The 20,355-nt window shown below is 44.6% G+C and overlaps 1 protein-coding gene across 1 annotated transcript in view; it reads right to left on the bottom strand.

The window, feature by feature from the left end:
* Window positions 1-20,355, bottom strand: part of LOC137522064 (putative ferric-chelate reductase 1) — a 160,121-nt gene that overhangs the window by 32,430 nt on the left and 107,336 nt on the right. The window contains exon 14 of the mRNA XM_068242088.1: window positions 13,754-13,812. Within this exon, the coding sequence (XP_068098189.1) occupies window positions 13,754-13,812 (59 nt within the window). The remainder of the gene's footprint in view (window positions 1-13,753; window positions 13,813-20,355) is intronic.

Genomic DNA, 20,355 nt, shown 5'->3' with positions numbered 1-20,355 from the left:
AAGTCCACAGCAGCGGTATGAGAAGCTCCAGCATTTGGATCACCCACATCACGTATTGGTAGGGGTGGAGGAGTAAGCTGGACGGCTTGCGGGGGTTGAGTAGATGAAGTATGGCCTTTGAGAATAGGTTGACCATTGCTGTCCTCTCTGTTCTCTCCACTCAGAGCAGCAGTTTTGGAGCGTAATTCCATGATAATTGAAGTGAATATTTATTAATCCAACTTGCCAAAATTATATTCATGGAAAAAATCAGTGGCAACAAAAGATAATATTGCACATAACACTGTGGAAAATGGAATTCAAGTAGTTGTTAAGCCTGAAAGGGGGGAGCATAATGTAAGGCAGGCAAAAGCAGCAAGAGAGTTCATAACGCTCTACCCCCAGACATCATACCAGTCGGTGCAGGATCAGGCAAGCCAGGCCCCAGCAAGACAAATGTAGAAGAAAGGATCCGCAAACCAAGACAGGTTGAAGTGAAAAAGGCTTGAAAAATTTATTTGAAAAAATCCACAAGATATGCAATAAAAACAGGATCAACTGACGCGTATCGGGCCTACCATCTGCCCTTAGTCATAGTTAAAAGTGAACCTGCACAGGAGGAAATTTATATGAGACCGGGGAGGGAAAACCCCACCCCCGGAAACACACAAGCCACCTCTTAAAGGAACATACATCCATAAGAAATGCAATAAGAGAATTACAATAATAGCATTGGAAATATCATATATAAAAGATGTAAAAATGTTGTCACTGAAAACTACTGGGATAAGTGTAAACATACCAATGAGTATATGCAAAGAAAATAGTGCAAACTAAGAAAACAGAGGCAGCAATGGTAATACATACAAGTGATTAGATACATACAGTGTATATATAATCCAATAGTAAAGCTTCAATATGTATAGACTAGACTCAAGTCCCACTTTTTATTTAAACCATGTGGTACACGAGTGCCCAGTCTATGAATCCAGAAAGCTTCTCGTTTCAACAGCAACCTTTGCATATCACACCCCCTAACTGGATACACCACCCGCTCCACCCCCTGAAAGACAAAGGAAGATAGATCCTTCTCATGTACCGTCTCAAAATGTTTAGAAACCGCCGATTTGCGGAATGTGTTCCAATTTGTACCACAATAATGTTCCGCTATGCGGGCTCTAAGATGACGGGTGGTACACCCCACATATTGTACACGGCATGACATGCAAGAAATGACATAGATTGTGTTTTTAGTATCACAATTCACATACTGCTTAATTGGAAAGCTCTTATTGTGTGCAAAAGAAAATATAGAGTTATTAGTTCTATGGCACTGGCAGTACTTGCATGTAGAGAACCCACAAGGGTAGGAACCTACTGTCGCCAACCATGTGGGAGTGCGGGGGAGGGAGGGAGAACGGAAAAGGCTGGGTGAGAGAATGGACCCCAAGGTGCGGGCCCTCCTGGCAGAAAACCGGCACCCTCCATCAAGGATGGTTTTAAGTTTTGTATCAGGGTACAGCACAGGGATATATTTATATAAGAGCTTTCCAATTAAGCAGTATGTGAATTGTGATACTAAAAACACAATCTATGTCATTTCTTGCATGTCATGCCGTGTACAATATGTGGGGTGTACCACCCGTCATCTTAGAGCCCGCATAGCGGAACATTATTGTGGTACAAATTGGAACACATTCCGCAAATCGGCGGTTTCTAAACATTTTGAGACGGTACATGAGAAGGATCTATCTTCCTTTGTCTTTCAGGGGGTGGAGCGGGTGGTGTATCCAGTTAGGGGGTGTGATATGCAAAGGTTGCTGTTGAAACGAGAAGCTTTCTGGATTCATAGACTGGGCACTCGTGTACCACATGGTTTAAATAAAAAGTGGGACTTGAGTCTAGTCTATACATATTGAAGCTTTACTATTGGATTATATATACACTGTATGTATCTAATCACTTGTATGTATTACCATTGCTGCCTCTGTTTTCTTAGTTTGCACTATTTTCTTTGCATATACTCATTGGTATGTTTACACTTATCCCAGCAGTTTTCAGTGACAACATTTTTACATCTTTTATATATGATATTTCCAATGCTATTATTGTAATTCTCTTATTGCATTTCTTATGGATGTATGTTCCTTTAAGAGGTGGCTTGTGTGTTTCCGGGGGTGGGGTTTTCCCTCCCCGGTCTCATATAAATTTCCTCCTGTGCAGGTTCACTTTTAACTATGACTAAGGGCAGATGGTAGGCCCGATACGCGTCAGTTGATCCTGTTTTTATTGCATATCTTGTGGATTTTTTCAAATAAATTTTTCAAGCCTTTTTCACTTCAACCTGTCTTGGTTTGCGGATCCTTTCTTCTACATTTGTCTTGCTGGGGCCTGGCTTGCCTGATCCTGCACCGACTGGTATGATGTCTGGGGGTAGAGCGTTATGAACTCTCTTGCTGCTTTTGCCTGCCTTACATTATGCTCCCCCCTTTCAGGCTTAACAACTACTTGAATTCCATTTTCCACAGTGTTATGTGCAATATTATCTTTTGTTGCCACTGATTTTTCCATGAATATAATTTTGGCAAGTTGGATTAATAAATATTCACTTCAATTATCATGGAATTACGCTCCAAAACTGCTGCTCTGAGTGGAGAGAACAGAGAGGACAGCAATGGTCAACCTATTCTCAAAGGCCATACTTCATCTACTCAACCCCCGCAAGCCGTCCAGCTTACTCCTCCACCCCTACCAATACGTGATGTGGGTGATCCAAATGCTGGAGCTTCTCATACCGCTGCTGTGGACTTACCGGAGAGAGCACCGTCTGTGTGTGGAGGGCTGTTCGATCAAATGTCCTCCCAGTCTATGCTCTTGGCTGCGGGTGGGGGAACCTCCGTCAAGGAACCTTCAGCTCAGCGTGCGGGGAATCTGTTGGAGCGCACCACAGGAAGTGACGTCCTGGCGGCTGGAGAGCAGGGAGGAACTGAGTCCCACGCTCCGGCAGCACATAGTTCTCCGGGCTCGCCGTCTCTGTCACAGTTGACTACAGAGGAAATCTTCAGGCGTGCCAGAGAACGATACAGCGTTCCTTTTACTCTGGACTCTTCCTCCATGCCTGGTCCATTACGCTACGGCTACACGACCAAAGGGGTGAGTGACTTACATTACCCATATAACATCATGGCCACTCACCCTGCTGCATCACATTCTTTGGGGGCTGTGCCCAAGCGCACATCTGGGACTGAGACTTTGATGCCTGTACCAACCATTGCACCCTCCCTAATGTCCACCCAAGGGACTCCCTATCATGCCAATGGAACTGCCTGTCATTACACATTGACACAGAACATTGCCACTGATCCTACCTTGTTTATGTATCCAGGGCCACAATCTTCACAGCATGGTCCACCAGGCGTCAATCATGCTACTTTCATTCCTCCTAGAGTACCTATGTATGATGCGATGCCATCTCAGACATCCAGGCCACGCTATGCCTATATGGATCCTTCTGGTGTGTCTTATAACAATGTTCATTTGGGTGTTTCTGATTTCAATCATGTATTGCCACAAAATGTTAACATGTTTGTTCCTAAATCTGGCACTGTAGGTTATGCAAATGCTTTTCCCAAACTTGTCGGGGAATCTATTTTACAATCAGAGCCTGCCAGAACTATGCAGTCTCCTTTGGAGCCGTCTGGGGGCACTGATGTGGATATATCCTCTAATGACACTGTTTATAATGATATTGCAGCAGTTATTACCACATCAGAGCCTGCACAGATGACTCATACTGATGAATCCAAATATGGTTTTGATCCTGGTGCCAACCTGGATCTGTTTGGCGGTTTACTGCATGACACTGACCGCAAGAACAAATTTATATCAGTGTTTTCAGGCAATCTTAATGCAGCTAGCCTGCAGCCAGAACTCACCTTGCATTCTTTGCAAACCACTCTGGAGTGTCTGATGGATAAGGAAGTGCGTCTGTGGTGGGATGTAACTAGCCTAAAACATTATATCAGCAAGGGGATTATACCCAGAGGTTTACGCATTAAAAAGATTCCCACCACAGTGTACTCCGACAGTTTCATTTTGGAGTGGAATCAGATTTTGTCCGACTGTTCTCTAAAACTTATGAGACTCATAGTGACGTATGAGGAACAAAAACTCACGGATTTGAAATTGCAGATAGACAGAACCAATCAAGACCTGAAGGCGTTTGACACTTTGTCTCTCTATGATGAATTGCATTCCAAATTGAAGACAAATATTAATAAGTTGGAGACAATCATCATGGAGACCAAGCGTGTCAAATTCCTCAGAGATACAAATGATTATAACAAAAATGTGGTATACGAATGGGGCAGATGGGAATCCTTTTACAGGTCACCTAAATCCATTCTTAAAAAATTTACTCCGAAAAAGAATGTGAGTTTTAGTTCATCGGATAATCTAGGCTCCCTATCTGATACCTCAGAAGTATCTGATACACACCGTACTAATTCCCCACACATCAGGGGTCCCCCCAATACTCCAGACATCAGGTGTCCCTATTCCTTCCACACCTTATTATCAAACACCCAGGAGCACAACCAAATCAAAAAAACGAAGACAAAAGAGAAACGCACCCGCCGAGCGGGCCGTAAACATAACAAATTCAAATCATCATTAGGGACTCCAGATCCTCCTCTCCAGAATGTTGTTAATCTTTCCAGTTGTACCCTTTCTTCGGATCAGGTCAACCTTTTGTCCAGGGGTCTATCTTTTGCTCCCTCATGTCATTTCAATTTGTTTCACACCATCCTGGATCTAAACAAATTTGTGAGAAATCTAGTGGTGAGAAAACATTTCCTGTCGGATAATTTTGACTCTGCGGAGTCCGGTGATGCACTGCCCTTGTTCCGGAATCATATTGGGGATGTTTCCCCGTTTCGGGACATTAGGACCCTCACTGCATTGCGGGACCTCGACGAACATACTTCTGACAGGGTAGATTTACAGCAAGTTGTCCCTGTCAAAATTTCTAATCCATCTTTTTATCCTGTGAATGCTAGATCTCCTGAGATAGATTCATTCCAGGACCTTATAGAGAGGGAGCTGACCGTTTTGTCCAGGGCGTCCAGGGCCCCTTCCGACCTCACAGCATCCGAGCAACAAGCCTTAGCCGCTCTTGAGAGCAACAATGATATTGTAATACGCTCGGCTGATAAGGGAGGTTCGGTCGTGGTCCAGGATGCCCTGGACTACCGGGCAGAGGCCCTTAGACAATTGGGGGATATGGATGTATATCAGCCTTTACTTCGAGATCCTACGCAGGCTTTCCTTCAAGATCTTCGGGCGCTGCTGGACTTAAGGCACAGCACGGGTGTCTTAACCAAACGCATGTCTGAATTTTTGTGTCCTTTGCACCCGGTTGTGCCCGTCTTCCACCATCTCCCGAAGATCCACAAACCAGACGTTCCCCCGCGGGGCCGGCCGATTGTGGCCGGCATTGGCTCCGTGGGAGAGCGTCTGGGGGAATGGGTCGACGCTCATCTGCAGCCCTTGGTTGTTAGACTTCCTGGCTACCTGCAGGACACCCGTCATGTACTCTCCAGTTTGGATGGTTTCATCTGGGAGGACGGGTTTCTGTGGGTGACCATGGACGTCACATCACTCTACTCTTCGATTCCACATGATCTGGCTTTGGAGGCTATGGACTTTCATCTCCGCAAGTATTCTTCTTTTGATGTGTCCTTACAGGCTTTCCTTGGGAGGGCTGTGAGGTACCTCCTCACGCACAATTATTTTATGTTTGATTTGAGGTTTTTTCTCCAGAGATGCGGAGCTTCTATGGGGGCGAAATTTTCCCCCTCCCTTGCCAACCTCTACATGGGATGGTGGGAGGAGCTCCGCATCTTTGGGGAGGACAACCCCTTTGCCTCCCATATTATCTGGTATGGCAGGTTTATAGATGATTTACTTTTAGTGTGGGGAGGTCCTCCGGCCCTCCTGGAGGATTTTCTGATCTATGTCAACATCAATAATCTTAATTTGAACTTCACAATGTGCTCGGATCCGGTCAAGATTGACTATTTGGATCTTACTCTTAGGGGGGACCCTATATCTCATTCAGTTTCCACCCGTACTTTCCGTAAGCCCACGGCAGGGAACTCCATCCTACTTGCCAATTCATGCCATCCTAGACACACCATTAATGCCATCCCCACAGGTGAATTTATTAGGGCGACGCGTAATTGCTCAGACCCGACTGATCTTGAACAGGAATGTAATCTAGTTGAGGCTAGACTCAAACAGAGAGGCTACACTGCAAGACAGTTGACAGTGGGGCGCCAAAGGAGCAATAGGCGACCGCGCTCGGACCTTTTGAAAAGTAGGTTGGGTAGTGGAGCCGGAGAGGACCGGGTTACTTTTGTCACTGGTTACAGCCTTGAGTTCAACAAAATTACAAACATTATTAAAAAATATATCCCTGTGCTGTACCCTGATACAAAACTTAAAACCATCCTTGATGGAGGGTGCCGGTTTTCTGCCAGGAGGGCCCGCACCTTGGGGTCCATTCTCTCACCCAGCCTTTTCCGTTCTCCCTCCCTCCCCCGCACTCCCACATGGTTGGCGACAGTAGGTTCCTACCCTTGTGGGTTCTCTACATGCAAGTACTGCCAGTGCCATAGAACTAATAACTCTATATTTTCTTTTGCACACAATAAGAGCTTTCCAATTAAGCAGTATGTGAATTGTGATACTAAAAACACAATCTATGTCATTTCTTGCATGTCATGCCGTGTACAATATGTGGGGTGTACCACCCGTCATCTTAGAGCCCGCATAGCGGAACATTATTGTGGTACAAATTGGAACACATTCCGCAAATCGGCGGTTTCTAAACATTTTGAGACGGTACATGAGAAGGATCTATCTTCCTTTGTCTTTCAGGGGGTGGAGCGGGTGGTGTATCCAGTTAGGGGGTGTGATATGCAAAGGTTGCTGTTGAAACGAGAAGCTTTCTGGATTCATAGACTGGGCACTCGTGTACCACATGGTTTAAATAAAAAGTGGGACTTGAGTCTAGTCTATACATATTGAAGCTTTACTATTGGATTATATATACACTGTATGTATCTAATCACTTGTATGTATTACCATTGCTGCCTCTGTTTTCTTAGTTTGCACTATTTTCTTTGCATATACTCATTGGTATGTTTACACTTATCCCAGCAGTTTTCAGTGACAACATTTTTACATCTTTTATATATGATATTTCCAATGCTATTATTGTAATTCTCTTATTGCATTTCTTATGGATGTATGTTCCTTTAAGAGGTGGCTTGTGTGTTTCCGGGGGTGGGGTTTTCCCTCCCCGGTCTCATATAAATTTCCTCCTGTGCAGGTTCACTTTTAACTATGACTAAGGGCAGATGGTAGGCCCGATACGCGTCAGTTGATCCTGTTTTTATTGCACATCTTGTGGATTTTTTCAAATAAATTTTTCAAGCCTTTTTCACTTCAACCTGTCTTGGTTTGCGGATCCTTTCTTCTACATTTGTCTTGCTGGGGCCTGGCTTGCCTGATCCTGCACCGACTGGTATGATGTCTGGGGGTAGAGCGTTATGAACTCTCTTGCTGCTTTTACAATAAGCAGGGCTGTGGAGTCGGTCCAAAAATCCACCGACTCCGACTCCTCAGTTTAGGATTCCACCGACTCAGACTCCACGACTCCTCTAATTTGCATATTACAATTTTGTTGATTAAAAGTATGCAACATGAAATTCGTCTCTTAACTGCCAACGCTTAGGAATTTTACAAGACAACTGAAGTAAGAAGGATATGTAGACTACTATATTTATTCCCTTTAGACTAAAACTAGTCCTTGGTAAGAGTACTTGTAAAAGGTACAAACCGGAACAAAGAACATCTATCAGGCCCTAGGCAATGTAAGTGTGGGTACATGTAAGAATGATGTGCAGGTACTGTGCAGGGGAATGAGGAGATTGTAAACAGACAACACCTCTGTGTTCAATGTGCACAGCATTCTCAGTGGATTCCCTGTAGCTCTGTGGGGAGTGCATATGTAGAGTATAGTACTACTGTGTAACAAAGTAAACCTGAGACAGATGAAATTAAAGTTTTATACATACCTGGGGCTTCCTCCAGCTGCCTTCAGGATAATCAGTCCCTCGTTGTCCTCCTCAACCACCTGGATCTTCTGCTATGAGTCCAGGTACTTGAGCCAGTCAGGCGTAGTGCGCATGCACACACTCCGCCGCCAGGAGCATACTACACCTGTGCAGCACTATTGCGCAGGTGCAGAATGCTCCTGGCTGTGGGAGCGGCATGCGGCCGGACAGCGCTGACTGGCTGAATTACCAGGACTCATAGCAGAAGATCCGGGTGGTGGAGGACAGCGAGGCACTGATTAGCCTGAAGGGGGCTGGAGGAAGCCCCAGGTATGTATAAAACTTTACTTTTCATCCGTCTCAGTTACCCTTTAATTTGTAGTCACCAAACCAAATTTTAATAACACAAATTATTTGATTTCATCAGCAAAGGGAGTGCATACATTTGCATAAATCAGCATCAATGCAGAATTATTTCCATCTCGTTGACCATCTCTATTAGTGACACAGCTACACATCAGGCTTTATTCTTACAGCATAGATGTTATTTAGTATATATAAGAGATTCCTGTGTACACATCATATATACAGTCACAATCAGATATGTATATCTGACCTTAAAAATACGGGGACTGCTTTATTGAAGCAGCACAAGTAACTAATTTTGATTGGTTTGTTTTATTTTTGTGGACTAAGCATAGCTATTACTGTATATATACATTATTTTTAATGACTATTATCTGAGAAATAGAACATTTTATCATATTTTCTATTTTAATTACAGTTACAAATTCATTAGGAGTCGGAGCATTTTTTCCCGACTCCGACTCCAGGCACCCAAAATTGCCCGACTCCACGACTCCGACTCCACAGCCCTGACAATAAGCATCAGAAATTAACTCACTGGCCCATATGCAATTAACTTTCTCCTAGGAGATCATGGCCTCAATTCACTAAGCTTCTCTGTCTAATAACATTTCTAGAGTCATCACCATAGTAGATAGTGAAAGTGCAGCACCCTTCCTTTGCTTCCTGGTGGATGTGCCTCGGTCTGTCTGCCAGCACTGCAGATATGTCAAAAGTAATGAAGAATGACCGGCGCCATCCGTAATCTTTTGCTCTTTTATTGCATGAATGCATCTAGTACAGCCATCAGTGACGGTTCCGAGATTCAACTCCTTTATCAAGCAAGGCTCAGTACAGTATGAACATATATCATTTCACATCATTTATATACAGACATGTCAGGGCGAGTTGCAGTGAAACTACTGCCCAATCACGCAGGTCCGTACTAGACATGGACCTGATGGGGAACCAACCATCTGCTCGTCCATTGGACACCAAATCCATTTCCTCCCTCCCCATGTCACCGAGCGGGGACGTCTCCACCACCCAGCGCCTGCGCGCAGTTGCACTCGCGCAGCATCACCCCGCTTCGCCCCCGACGGACCTGACGGGGAACTGCAGCGAGTGACGTGGAGCATAGGCGGCATTCATGCCGCCCACGCCTCCACAACTGAGCGACCAGTGAGATGCCTAGAGGCCGCGCTCCGAGTCCACCCACTCCCACCTCGTTACTATGGCAATGGACAACAGAACGCCCCCCCGCACTAAGGAGCACTCCTACAAGCCTATAAACAGCTATAAACATATAATCCAATACACGGACACATACACATACATATACAGTGGGTTGCAAAAGTATTCGGCCTCAAAGTTTTCCACATTTTTTCACATTACTGCCACAAACCTGAATCAATTTTATTGGAATTCCACATGAAAGACCAACACAAAGTCGTATACACATGAGAAATGGAACGAAAATCATACAGGATTCCAAACATTTTTTTTTTTACAAATAAATAACTACAAAGTGGTGTGCATAATTATTCGGCCCCCTTTGATCTGAGTGCAGTCAGTTGCCCATAGACATTGCCTGATTAGTGCTAATGACTAAATATAGTGCCCCTGTGTGTAATCTAATGTCAGTACAAATACAGCTGCTCTGTGACGGCCTCAGAGGTTGTCTAAGAGAATATTGGGAGCAACAACACTGAAGTCCAAAGAACACACAAGACAGGTCAGGGATCAAGTTATTGAGAAATTTAAAGCAGGCTTAAGGCAGCCATACACTGGTCGATGTGCCATCAGATCGACCAGCTGACAGATCCCTATCTGATCGAATCTGATCAGATAGGGATCGTATGGCTGCCTTTACTGCAAACAGATTGTGAATCGATTTCAGCCTGAAACCGATCACAATCTGTTCAGCTGCTCCTGCCGCCTGTCCTCCCCCCGCGCATACATTACCTGACGCTGGCTCCCGGGCATCTTCTCCACGCTGCACCGCTCTGTTCTTGCTCCATCTCGGCGCTTCCTGTGTCACTCCGTGACCAGGAAGTTCAAATAGAGCGCCCTCTATTAGAACTTCCTGGTCACTGCAGTGACCCAGGAAGCGCCGGGATGGAGCGGGTGCAGCACTGAGAAGATGCGGAGAAGACGCCCGGGAGCCCGCATCAGGTAATGTATTTTTCATCGGATCGGCCGCCGCTAGCGACGCGCACTTTACCCGCGGGCGATCGAGGGTAATTTCCCGCACGGCGCGATCGACGGACCGATCCGATTTCGGGAGGAAATCGGATCGTCGGCGGCGTTTACCGCGAACGATTGGCAGCAGATTCGATCCCAGGATCGAATCTGCTGTCGAAACGGCCGGGAATCGGGCCAGTGTATGGCCACCTTTAGGCTACAAAAAGATTTCCAAAGCCTTGAACATCCCACGGAGCACTGTTCAGGTGATCATTCAGAAATGGAAGGCGTATGGCACAACTGTAGACCTACCAAGACAAGGCCATCCACCTAAACTCACAGGCCGAACAAGGAGAGCGCTGATCAGAAATGCAGTCAAGAGACCCATGGTGACTCTGGACAAGCTGCAGAGATCTACAGCTCAGGTGGGAGACTGTCCATAGGACAACTATTAGTCGTGCACTGTACAAAGTTGGCCTTTATGCAAGAGTGGCAAGAAGAAAGTCATTGTTAACAGAAAGCATAGGAAGTTCTGTTTGCAGTTTGCCACAAGCCATGTGGGGGACACAGCAACCATGTGGAAGAGGGTGCTCTGGTCAGATGAGACCAAAATGGAACTTTTTAACCAAACTGTAAAACGCTATGTGTGGCAGAAAACTAACACTGCACATCACTCTGAACACACCATCCCCACTGTCAAATATGGTGGTGGCAGCATCATGCTCGGGGGGGGGGGGGGGGGGGGGGGTGCATCTCTTCAGCAGGGACAGGGAAGCTGGTCAGAGTTGATGGGAAGATGGATGGAGCCAAATACAGGGCAAACTTGGAAGAAAACCCTCTTGGAGACTGCAAAAGACGAGACTGGGGCAGAGGTTCACCTTCCAGCAGGACAACGACCCTAAACCAGGGCAACAATGGAATGGTTCAAAACAAAAACATATCTATGTGTTAGAATGGCCCAGTCAAAGTCCAGATCTAAATCCAATCAAGAATCTGTGGCAAGATCTGAAAACTGCTGTTCACAAACGCTGTCCATCCAATCTGACTGAGCTGGAGCGGTTTTGCAAAGAAGAATGAGCAAGGATTTCAATCTCTAGATGTGCAAAGCTGGTAGAGACATACCCTAAAAGACTGGCAGCTGTAATTGCAGCAAAAGGTGGTTCTACAAAGTATGGACTCAGGGGGCTGAATAATACGCACACCCCACTTTGCAGTTATTTATGTGTAAAAAATGTTTGGAATGTTGTATGATTTGCGATCCACTTCTCACATGTATACCACTTTGTATTGGTCTTTCACGTGGAATTCCAATACAATTGATGCATGTTTGTGGCAGTAATGTGACAAAATGTGGAAAACTTCAAGGGGGCCGAATACTTTTGCAACCCACTGTATGTCCATGTAACCCAAGTGATTAAATACAGGGCAGTTTTTTTGCAGCCAGAAGGTCCAGGTAAAACTAAATAAACTAAGAAAAGATAAAAATGGAAGAAAAAAAACCCAAAAAGGATACATATACTAATATCTAAATCGGCAATGACATCATTTGGCAGAATAGGAGGCAAACAGCAATCTATATAAACTGTATCAAATCCAGTTCCCTATTGAGACCACTGGGCTCCATAGAGTCCAACTTTTTTATCCAATATGCCTCCCTATATAGAAGTTTGACTGTCTCCTCCTCTCCTAGATGGTAGCACTTGCTCTAAAATCATATCTAAATTGACTGACAGTATGTGAAGCTTTTACAAAATGGTTCGCCACTGCTTGATCTACAAGTTTTTCTCTTATGGCGTGTTTATGGGAACAAAGTCTAACTGATTTTTTATGTGGTCTGGCCAACATAGACTAGCCCGCAAGAGCACTTTAAAGCATAAATCAAAGTTAGACTTACTTCCCATAAGCACGAATTCTCAGGGATGTATTTATTTATTTTCCAAAGCCCTTAAGGTGCATACACACATCAGACTATAGTCTTTGGAAAATGAAAGATCACAGACCAATCTTACCACCCTTCATGTAGTATGAGAGCCATACTCTACACAGTCTATTCTATGGAGCTGGACTCCCCATCAGAAAAAAATCTTTGCAAGATGCTGTACACAAACATGCTGCACACACTCAAAAGATCTGTAGCTGCAAAAGATCTGTTCCTGCCAAAAATCCATTCCTGCAAATTGCAATTATAGTCTATGAGATCTACAGATCATCATACACACATGATTTAACTGAAATTCATCTGCAGATCAGATCCACCAGGATGGATTTTCAGATCTGCGTATGATTGCTTGATCTACAGATGAATGTCAGTTAAATCATGTGTGTATGATGATCTGCAGATCTCATAGACTATCATTGCAATTTGCAGGAATGGATTTTTGGCAGGAACAGATCTTTTGCAGATACTGATCTTTTGTGTCTGTACAGCATCTGTGTGTGCAGCATCTTGCAAAGATTTTTTTCTGATGTGGAGTTCAGCTCCATAGAAAAGACTGTGTAGAGTATGGCTCTCATACTACATGAAGGGTGGTAAGATTGGTCTGTGATCTTTCATTTTCAAAAGACTATGGTCTGATGTGTGTATGTGGCCCTTAGTGAATGGCAGTTGCTCTGTCCAACTGCCAAAAAACTACGAGCAGGGAAGCTGGCCAGCATTGTTTAAATCCTTTTTAGGGAATATCCTGAGAATCCCCTATGAAGAGATGGACTAGTCCAAAACCTGTTGCTTGTGTCAGATTTCTACTACCTACTGTGACAGCAACATAGGAGAAGAGTAATTTAAGCTCAAATAAAAAAAAAAAAAAAAAAAAAAAAAAAAAGGTACTTTGACCGCTTTGCAGTGTTTATATAGTCTTGTCACCAACTATCCCTCGAAGGGGCTCACAATCTAATCCCTACCATAGTCATAAGTTAAAATGGCACTGCACGTAAAATTCAACTGAAAGAATAATTTGCAATGCAGATATAAAGCAAACTTCTGTCACTTTCTGGTTAACCCGCGTATTAGCATTATTAGCTGCGTTCTTACAAAAATGGGGATGTGTAGATAATGCATGGTTTGTAGTGTTCATATTTAGGGTGACCCAGTTCTCAATTGTTTACACAGGACATAAAGGAGATCTTACCTGCTATAATCCTAGCAGCTGTGCCAACTGTCCAATGTGTCCAGTAAAAAATTGGCCTTCTAAAAAACAGAAAAATACACAACATTAACACTGCCACAAATGCCTTTAAAGAGAAACTCCGACCAAGAATTGAACTTTATCCCAATCAGTAGCTGATACCCACTTTTACATGAAAAATATAATGATTTTCACAAACAGACCATCAGGGGGCGCTGTATGACTGATTTTGTGCTGAAACCCCTCCCACAAGAGGCTCTGGTACCGTACGGTACTCTGGGCAAACTGCCACAATGTAACAATGACACACACAGGAAATGGCTGTTTATAGCTGTCTGTTAAAGCCAGAACAGCTACATAATCTGCCCACAGTAACAATGTCACCATGTAATACATGTCAGAATGTGAATCTGGGAGAGGAAAGATTTTACAATGAGCAAACTCTGACTAAATCATGTATACATAATTATTGTAAAAATTAAGCACCTTTTTATATTAAATTATTTTCACTGGAGTTCCTCTTTAAATCATGAGTTATTACCTAGACAGCCCCATTTCTATGGGCAGGCAAGGCAAGTGTCTGCCTGGGGAACAGTTACTGCAGTGAAGGACGGGGGAGCTGCAGGCACAACACAAGGTTTTAGCCACGGGAAGGAGTGCCCAACTCCTCCCTCTACTTCCTGCTTAGCACAAGTACTGAAGCACTGAGACAGAGCAGCGGAGCGACAGTGAACATCACATGGAGCCTTGAGGTAAGATTGCACACAAGGCTCCCTGCAGCACCGCCACATCTTTTCAGTCGAGGGGGCCACGAAAGGGGGCCGAGGAAAGGGAGTAATCTGCCACCCTCCCTGCAACTGAATCCCTGTGTGCATGCTGCTCTCCCTCTTTCACTGTAATCCCCGCCCAGCAGGCCAAAGCCCCCCATGACTGGCTATCTACACTGGGGGGGGGGGGGGGCGCAACAATACCGCACCACAAACATTTTCAAACCCTGTGTGTGGGGTGGGGGGTGGGATGGGGAGGAGGTGGGTTTGGTTGCAGTTTTTATACGCTCGCCCTGGGAGCAGTTTAGCCTAGAAACTGCCCTACACAGGCCCGGATTTACCTCACAGCCTCACAGGAGCCTGTAGGCACAGATGTCCTGGCACACTAGACTTCGCCCTCCCTGATCCTACAAACTCCAACTGAACCATGAGTGCTGGCTGTCCCAGCTGTCACTTCTCCCTTACTTACCTTGCCTGTCATGGGTAGCTACAGGTGCCTCTTAATACTAAGGGTACCTCTAGCTACCTAATACTAAGTAGCTAGTGGTGCCCCCAAGCATTAAGTAAAGTTCAAAGTGAAGTCCGCTCTACTTTCCACTTGATAGACACATAGCTGGAACTGGGTAACTCAATCTTCAGACAGTAGACTTTTGAAGAAGAAGTTTTGCTCATCAGTCCACAGGAATAAGCCTTTATTTTAACAAACAGTGAAAAAAAATTGCACAAGGTGTCTGAAACAGGTCAGCGAACATGTGCTGCTTTTTCATGGTTTAAATAAAGTCTTATAATCTTGTGGATCATTAAGCTGAACTTCACTTCAATAGTCAAGTATTTAGTAGCTAAAGGAACCTCAGTATTAGGTAGCTAGAGGTGCCCCTGACTGAAGGGAGATCTCATCAGTGGAATGCCGAGACCAGGGCGCATAATCTCATTTACACTCATCAGGACTCTGCATAAGGAAGGAGGGAGGAGGAGCTCAAGGAAGGGAGTGAGCCGCCTTTCTATTATAAGGCCCCTGTAGGCACGTGCCTACAGTGCCGTATGGTAAATCCGGCCCTTACTGAGCCAGTTCCTTCAACCAATATAAACCAGACACCCATTATGCAGAAGGAAATGGTTAAAGTGCCTGTCTGAATGGGGCATTATATTTTACAATACTTAACCATGTACTCTTATGTTTAAAGGGTACCCAAAGTGACAGGTTTATCACGAGTCACAGGAGCATGTTCAGTTCCAGGCCTACATAGAACTAGGCTGTGCCCCCCCCCCCCCCCACGCCCGTTTCATGATAAGGGTTAATTCAGGGATGCAATTTACACTTTCTGCAGTCAGTTGGTTAAGACGAGTGTAAGCTATGTACACTGGCTTGATTAAACTGTCAGGGCAGCCAGTAAGGACCAACAGCAACACCTGACCAAGCACTCAGTTTCCTTACTCACCTTCCTGCTGTGCATTGTCCCTACTCCATAACAGCATGCATTGCTAGGTTATAGGCTAGTGATACATCTGTATAGAACTCTGCCCAGAGCTGTCAACAGCAGGATTATGTCCTGATCCATGCAGACAGTCCTTGTGTGCATTAGCCCTATTAAAGTGGATCCGAGATGAACTTTTACTCCTTGCATAATTGTGTTCCTTACATATAGTTTATAGGGCATTCCTCAAGCCAAATACTTGTTTTCTTTTGTTTTAATACCCTAATTTCCTATAAACTAAACAAGCCACACCCACAGCTTCTCCACAGTGCCTTGGCGCTTGCAAGGGATTGTGGGATTTCAGTCTGGGCAGGTGAAAAAGGTGTTACTAGTTATAGATTTCAGAGGCAGAGTTTTCACAATCTGAGAGCTGCAGTGCAGATACAGATCAGTTGCCTGTGTAATGGAGGAGATAAGAGTGGAGTTTTCACAGAATATGCAGATTAGCATGCCTAGATACAGATAAGCTTGCCTGTGTGTGCAATTGTGTAATAGTGACAAGCAGAAAACATGTCTGCTCCCATTATAATAATAATAAATAATAATAATAATAATAATAATCTGAACATTTGTATAGCGCTTTTCTCCTGTCGAACTCAAAGCGCTCAAGAGCTGCAGCCACTGGGACGCGCTCAAGAGGCCACCCTGCAGTGTTAGGGAGTCTTGCCTTGAACTCCTTACTGAATAGATACTTGACCTAGCCAGGATTTGAACCCTGGTCTCCCATGTCAAAGGCAGAGCCCTTAACCAGTACACTATCCAGCCATTGTATCACAGGAAAAATTATTAATATACTGTTGAAGCTGTTTGAAGATAGATTTGCGGTGTAAACTATCTAAACTTTAGATAAGATATATAGACAAGTCACTTGTTATATTTAGTGTTTCATCTCGGATCCGCTTTAAGGATTAGACTTGACAAAAAAAAAAAAATTGTTGCTCCCTCTGAAGTTTCACTTTAGGTAAGAGTTAAAGGTAAATCAAATGGTATGTGGAGGCTGCATATTTATTTCCTATTAAACAATGCCAATTGCCTAGCAGTCCTGCTCATCCATTTGGCTGCAGTAGTGTCTAAACACCTGAAACAATCATGTGGATAACCCAGTCAGACCTGTCAGAGCACCTGATCTGCATGCTTGTTCAGGGTCTGTGGCTGATGCTACGTACACACATGCGACAACGATCGTTCGTTAAGAACGACGAACGAACTTTTAATTGATAAAAGAACGACCTAAGTAAAGGTAGTTTTAAAATGTGTGTAACGATCTGATCGTTAGAACGAACGTTACATCACAGAAAGCAACTATTGCGCCTGCGCATAAAAATGAGAAGTTCCATGGAGAAATAGTGAAATGCGCATGTCAAGCCTAGTACGAACGATCGTTTCCAACGATGTACTACTTTTGCAAACGATCGTCGTTGGTTAAAATCCGCCGAGACAGAACTTTCTTTTGTAGCGATTTGGCTCGTTCGTCGTTTGCCTTAATAGTCGGTGGTTCATTTTTTTGTAACGATCGTCGTTGGTAAAGATCGGGGAACGATCGTTACAAACGACTATAGTCGCATGTGTGTACGCACCTTCAGAGTGTTACTGGCAGAGGCTCAGTAGGACAGCCAGGCAATCTGCATGGCCTTGCATGGTTAAAAAAAAAAAAAAAAAAAAATGTCCCAGTATAGATTAGATAGGTATATGTCCCCCAGTATAGGTTAGATAGGTACATGCCCCCAGTATAGGTTAGATGGGTATATGCCCCCAGTATAGATTAGATAGGTATATGCCCCCCAGTATAGTTTAGATAGGTATATGCCCCCCAGTATATATTAGATAGGTATATGTCCCCCAGTATAGATTAGATAGGTATATGCCCCCAGTATATATTAGATAGGTATATGTCCCCCAGTATAGATTAGATAGGTATATGTCCCCCAGTATAGATTAGATAGGTATATGTCCCCCAGTATAGATTAGATAGGTATATGTCCCCCAGTATAGATTAGATAGGTATATGTCCCCCAGTATAGATTAGATAGGTATATGTCCCCCAGTATAGATTAGATAGGTATATGTCCCCCAGTATAGGTTAGATAGGTATATGCCCCCCAGTATAGTTTAGATAGGTATATGCCCCAGTATAGGTTAGATAGGTAGGCGGGGGAGCGGGGAGAGAGGCGTTTCCACTTACCTGCCTTCATCCTGCACGCAGCTTCTATCTTCAGCCTCTCCCGGCGCGCGTCGCATCGGTAAGAGCTCCCCCTGTGATGACATGCGGTTACGTCATCACAGGGCCGCTGTTACCATAGCGACAGACGCCGGCTGGGACAGGAAGTACATAGAAGCAGCACAGGATCCAGGCACCGTAAGTGGAAAGTCTTCTCTCCCCGCAGCTCTGCCTGTGCCCGTATGCCCTCCGCCTGCCACCAGCGAGGCCCCCGCAGCGCTGCACCACACTTTTGTGCAGGGGGGGGGGGGTGTTCCAGACACCCGGAATACCCCCCTCTGTGCGCCAGTGTTAACCACTTCAGCTTTCAGTTTTTCACCTTAAGCATCAGAGCAATTTTCACCTCCCATTCATTTCCCAATAACTTCATCACTACTTATCACAATTAATTGATCTAGATCTCGTTTTTTCCGCCACTAATTAGGCTTTCTTTGGGTGGTACATTTTGCTAAGAATTTTTTTTTCTAAATGCATTTTGAACAGGATAAAGGAAAAAAAAATAATTTCTCTGTTTTTGGCCATTGTAGCTTTAAAATACTACGTGCTACCATAATTAAAACCAGTAGAAATGTGAGGAGGAGGCATTCCTTCCTATGAACAAATGTGATGTGCCTTGGCTGTCCGTGTACCAAACGGATAAGTAACAATTGGAAGATGAAGCCGGCACCATCAATAAAGTATTATGCTCTTTTATTTAGTATTCTTCATAGCAGTCAGTCACAGAGATTTGCAACGTTTCGGGGGGATCCCCCTTTCTCAAGCAAGTGACAGAATGTGTACTAACATAGAACACAATTTATACATAGCCACCATAAAGTCCACCAATCATTGGTCAAGGTTCTTAGACCAATCACACAGTCAAATGGGCTGTGCGGACCTGATGGAGAACTAAAAGATAGGAAGGGAGCCAATAGAAAGAGAGACACTCACCCACATGTCAACACCTCAGAAGACCGAGCCACGCCGCATCCATGTACGGAGGACACCATTTGTGGCCAAGATCCGCCCCCAGGAGGCGGGCGGAGCTCCCACATTGGTGCGCGGCCGGGGGAGCACCACGTGACCAGCTCCGTAAGAGCTGGACACAAGCGAGGCCTGAGGTGGAACGCGGAAGTGACGCGTCGCATGCAGAGACGCATGTAGGCATCACTCTCCAGCGCCCACATGACCTCACCGGCGCCGCCCCAGTCACATCACCATGGCAACCACCATTACAGAGCCGCGTAAGCACGGACACTTTGGTGATGGCAGTATAGGACAGTGGGACAGTAAAGGAGCAGACTGATTTAAAGTGAAAAAATGAAATATCCATTACAGACTAGTCACATATCAGTATATATACAGTCACAGAGAACACATCATTCCAGATGTATAAGGTCATGGTAATTAAGACCTACATATCAAATAAAGTCAAGAGAACTAGGACGTAAAAATAAACATAAAAAAAAAAAAATAGAGACAGAAAAAAAAAATTAAAAAATAGACTAAAAATAAAATGGTAATAGAATGACAGAAATAAGATAATTATAATAGAGGTGATAGTTCAAATTCCCTATTAAGGCCCCGAGGGTCAAGACAATCTAATGTTCTGATCCAATAGGCTTCCCTATAGAGTAGTTTTTTTATCCTGCTACCACCTCTATTCATAGGTGGAATTGCTTCGATAATTTGACATCTAAGTTGATTGACATTATGTCCAAACTTCACAAAGTGTGATGGGACAGCTTGTTCTACAAGTTTGTTCCTTATGGCTGATTTATGGGCTGATAATCTTACTTTAAATTTAGATGGTCTGTCCTACATAAATAAGGCCACAAGGGCACTTAAAGAGAACCCGAGGTGGGTTTGAAGAATATTATCTGCATACAGAGGCTGGATCTGCCTATACAGCCCAGCCTCTGTTGCTATTCCAAACCCCACTAAGGTCCCCCTGCACTCTGCAATCCCTCATAAATCACAGCCGTGTTGTGAGGCTGTGTTTACATCTGTAGTATCAGTCTCAGCTGCTCCCCCGCCTCCTGCATAGCTCCGGTCCCTGCCCCAGTCCCTTCCCTCCAATCAGCAGGGAGGGAAGGGATGCAGGCGGGGACTGGAGTTCTGCAGGAGGCGGGGAGAGCAGCAGACTGACACTATAGAGATAAACAC

The sequence above is a fragment of the Hyperolius riggenbachi genome, chromosome 6, assembly GCF_040937935.1.
Source record: "Hyperolius riggenbachi isolate aHypRig1 chromosome 6, aHypRig1.pri, whole genome shotgun sequence".
Classification (NCBI taxonomy): Eukaryota; Metazoa; Chordata; class Amphibia; order Anura; family Hyperoliidae; genus Hyperolius; species Hyperolius riggenbachi.
This window is presented reverse-complemented; position numbering and strand designations above follow the sequence as displayed.